This window comes from Sciurus carolinensis, chromosome 11, assembly GCF_902686445.1.
Source record: "Sciurus carolinensis chromosome 11, mSciCar1.2, whole genome shotgun sequence".
In the NCBI taxonomy this organism is placed as follows: Eukaryota; Metazoa; Chordata; class Mammalia; order Rodentia; family Sciuridae; genus Sciurus; species Sciurus carolinensis.
Window position 1 is genome coordinate 15434322 of NC_062223.1, and position 3477 is coordinate 15437798.

General features: G+C 44.2%; 1 protein-coding gene across 1 annotated transcript; it reads right to left on the minus strand.

The window, feature by feature from the left end:
• Positions 1 to 1031: 1031 nt before the first annotated feature.
• LOC124959958 (olfactory receptor 4D10-like) lies at positions 1032 to 1961 on the minus strand. The gene has a single exon (XM_047518463.1). The coding sequence runs from the start codon at positions 1959 to 1961 to the stop codon at positions 1032 to 1034; it is 930 nt and encodes a 309-aa protein (XP_047374419.1).
• Between the last annotated feature and the right edge of the window lie 1516 nt (positions 1962 to 3477).

Sequence of the window (3477 nt, forward strand, 5' to 3'; positions counted from 1 at the left end):
AAAAAACAAAAAATATTTATTTGGTGGGTTATAGCTTTTATTTCTTTAATGAGTTAAACTCGCTTATGGCTAAGGTATGGCTGGTAGGTAGGGTGGAGAGTCCCAGATTCTTGCCATTTCTATAGTATATATTGGGGATTTATAAAATCAGTCTTACCAAGTCGCAGGTCATAATTCTGACAAGATCAAATGGAGTGAAAGATCATAGGAAATCCTTAGAAGTTAGGGTGCTTTAATCAAGTGGTTCTGGGGGTTGTGATAGTATACTACATAGGTGAGTTAATTGTTATTTTTTTAATTTGTTTTCCAGACTGTATTTTCATTCATTGTACACAAATGGGATACAACTTTTCATTTTTGTGATTGTACACAATGCAGATTCACACCATTTAGGTGAGTGAACTTTAAAAGGGAGTCCAAAATGACTGACAAAGCACAAGTGAGAGAGAAGAACGCTTTCCAACAGTGTTTGGTACATAGTAGGTGCTCAGTACGTGGTCACAGAATTAATAGTGAAGAACTGAGTTCTAGGTGCTGGAGCCTTGCTAAGTTGAGACAGTTGTCTCACTGCATGAACATCACAACCCTGTCCTTTATCCCACTGCCTGAACACCCAAGAACTTCTCTTACATTTCACAATTATGATCTGCTCATTGTCAGTTGGTCTTCAAGGACTGCATTCTTCCTGTTAAACTTCCTGCTGATATTCTTTCTTAAACCCAGTGTTCCAGGTCACTGATCATTTGTGTGTGTGTGTGCTCTTCTGCAATAGTTAATTGTCTGTGTGTGACCGAATTTCAACATTTGATAGCTACGATTTTTTACATTTTTTAAAGTATAATTTTAGTTGTAGGTAGATACAATACTTTATTTTATTGATTTATATATGGTGCTGTCGATCGAACCCAGTGCCTCACATGTGCTAGCCAAGTGCTCTACCACTGAGCCCCAACCCCAGGCCTGACAGCTACTGTTTTCATAAACCAATTCAATGATGTTACTTCCACCTTGGTCTACAGCCAATAGGGAGGCTATTCTCTTTCAGAAAGCAGGAGTCTTTTCTTCAGTCTCCTCATGGCTGACTTCATCTCATGGTTCCTCAGGGTGTAGATCGTGGGGTTCAGGACGGGGATGATGACAGTGAGGGTGACAGAGACAGCTCTGTCCATGGGGAGGGCAGTGAAGGGCCGGGCGTAGACATAGATGGAGGGCACAAAATGCAGGGTCACCACGGTGATGTGGGCTGTGCAGGTGGAGATGGCCTTCCTCCTGCCCTCTCCAGCGTGAGACCTCAGCATTGTCAGGATGACCGTGTAGGACACCAGGAGAAGGACAAACCACAGGGTAGTGACCAGGCCATTGTTGGAAATCATCAGGAGCTCAAGAACAAACGTGTCCGTGCAGGCGAGTTTGAGGACCTGGGGGACGTCACAGTAGAAGGTGTCAAGGACATTGGGTCCGCAGAAGGGGAGCGGGAGCAAGAGGGAGATCTGCACGATGGAGTGGACGAAGCCCCCCACCCAGGAGCCCACGATCAGCCCAACGCAAGTGCTTCTGTTCATGATGGTCATGTAGTGCAGGGGCTTGGAGATGGCCACGTACCGGTCTAGAGCCATCACTGACAGAGAAAATACATCCACCCCTCCAATGAGGTGGAAGAAGAACATCTGAGTGAGGCAGCCATTGAAGGAGATGGTCTTCTTCTCAGAGAGAAGGTCCACCAGCACCTTGGGAGCTGTGATGGAGGAAAAGCAGATGTCGGCGATGGACAGATTACGGAGCAAAAAATACATGGGGGTGTGAAGGCGTGATTCCCAGGTGACGGTGACCATGATGAGGAGGTTCCCCAGCAGAGTGGTCACGTACACCAGAAGTAGGAGAAGAAATAAGAGCAAGCTCACGTCTTGATTCTGGGTGAGGCCAAGGAAAACAAATTCTTCTACCCGGGTGCAGTTTCCCATCTCTAAGGAACCGTCCTCCTTTGGCTCTTCTGTTTCAAGGAATGTGCATGAAAGAAAGGGCTGTTTGCTTTGCTGTCCTCCCAAGCACCAAATATGCACTCAGAAGCTTCCCTGAATGGCTGCAGGGTTGCAGTTTGTTAAGCTGCCCACGTTTTGAACATTGGCATCAGATTGTTGATCAAATTCCATTTCACACACTATACCATTCCTTCCTTTCTACAGAACTATGTTGGGAAACAAAGTCTATTAAGAAGTGATGTTCATGTAGCACATTTAAACAGATAAAATCACCAAGGTTCAAACTGATGCTTTGGGTAACATCTTCCCTATCATAAAACTTTTCCCTGTTTATTCTGCTTTAATAAAACGATAACCCATGTTTTAAAGTGAGATATTTTGTGAGAGAAGTAGAGAGAGTTTTGGTAGCAAAGGAGAGATGGTAGATGATAAAATCATTTCTAGCAATAATAAAAATGACCTCTTTCTGAGTGCTTTGCATGGTGATGCGTTATAGTGTTGATGTATTAAATTCTTACCTTCACCCATTCGGTCAGAAATAGTGTTAATGCTGTTTTCCATGACATAGCAGGGGTCTATTTTGGATGCAAGGACAGATGTAGGAAATGGAAGAGAAGGAAAGAGGATGAAAGACAGTGCTGTTCTCTTCCATATTTCCCCAATTCATTCCATGTAGGTTAAGATTTCTCATGGCAAGGGCATTGGAAAAAGTCCACATGAGGAAAAGCATTTGGAAGAAACCCTCCTTCCATTAAAGTCAGTCTGAGGAAGCGTCACCAAGAAGCGGCTCAGGGGCTCTGGGTAAAAGCATGGCGACTTTGCTCACGCCCAGACCGTCTTCTGCATCTTTCCTAACACACCCTCCCTCTTTGACGTCCACCGTGGTCGTGCTTGTCAGTAGAGGATCATCTTGGCTCTGAAGCATTTGCTCTGCCTGGACTGTGACCCATAATCAGTAGCAGCATCTTGATGTCAGTGTCCAAGCCTCAGCCTTAACCAGAAGTCTACCGTCGTCACCTACTTCTTCCCGTCCAACGCCAACTCAAAGTTGTGTGCTGTCAGGTACAGTGTAGGGAAAGTGGTAGCCTTGATTCTTTAAAAATTCATTTCCAAAGGTAGAGTTCCATGGGGGATTAACTATCTTCATGTCCTTGCTCCTTTTTCAGGAAATAAAGGACAGACCTGAGGAATCACATCTTTAAGTTTCTTCCACTGTGTCTCAGAGTTGCATTCAAACACTGTGTCCTCAGGCTTAGTATGAGAACACCACAGGGAATATATTGGACAAAAAGGTGCAAGTCACACAGCTGGTGGCAATTTTGGTTTGGTGGTTTCAGTGGGACTTATTAAAATGTTACTGAAACATGCACTTGTGTGTGTGTCTGTGTGTGTGTGTGTGTGTGTGTGTGTGCATGCACAGAAGGATACATTTTGGTTGGTGTCTAAATTGTTTAGAGACAATAGGAAGAAATCTGACTTCTGTCTTCAATTTGTTCCA

Excerpts from the sequence above, each read along its gene's own strand:
- LOC124959958 (XM_047518463.1), bottom strand. The coding sequence starts at position 1,961 with ATGGGAAACTGCACCCGGGTAGAAGAATTTGTTTTCCTTGGCCTCACC.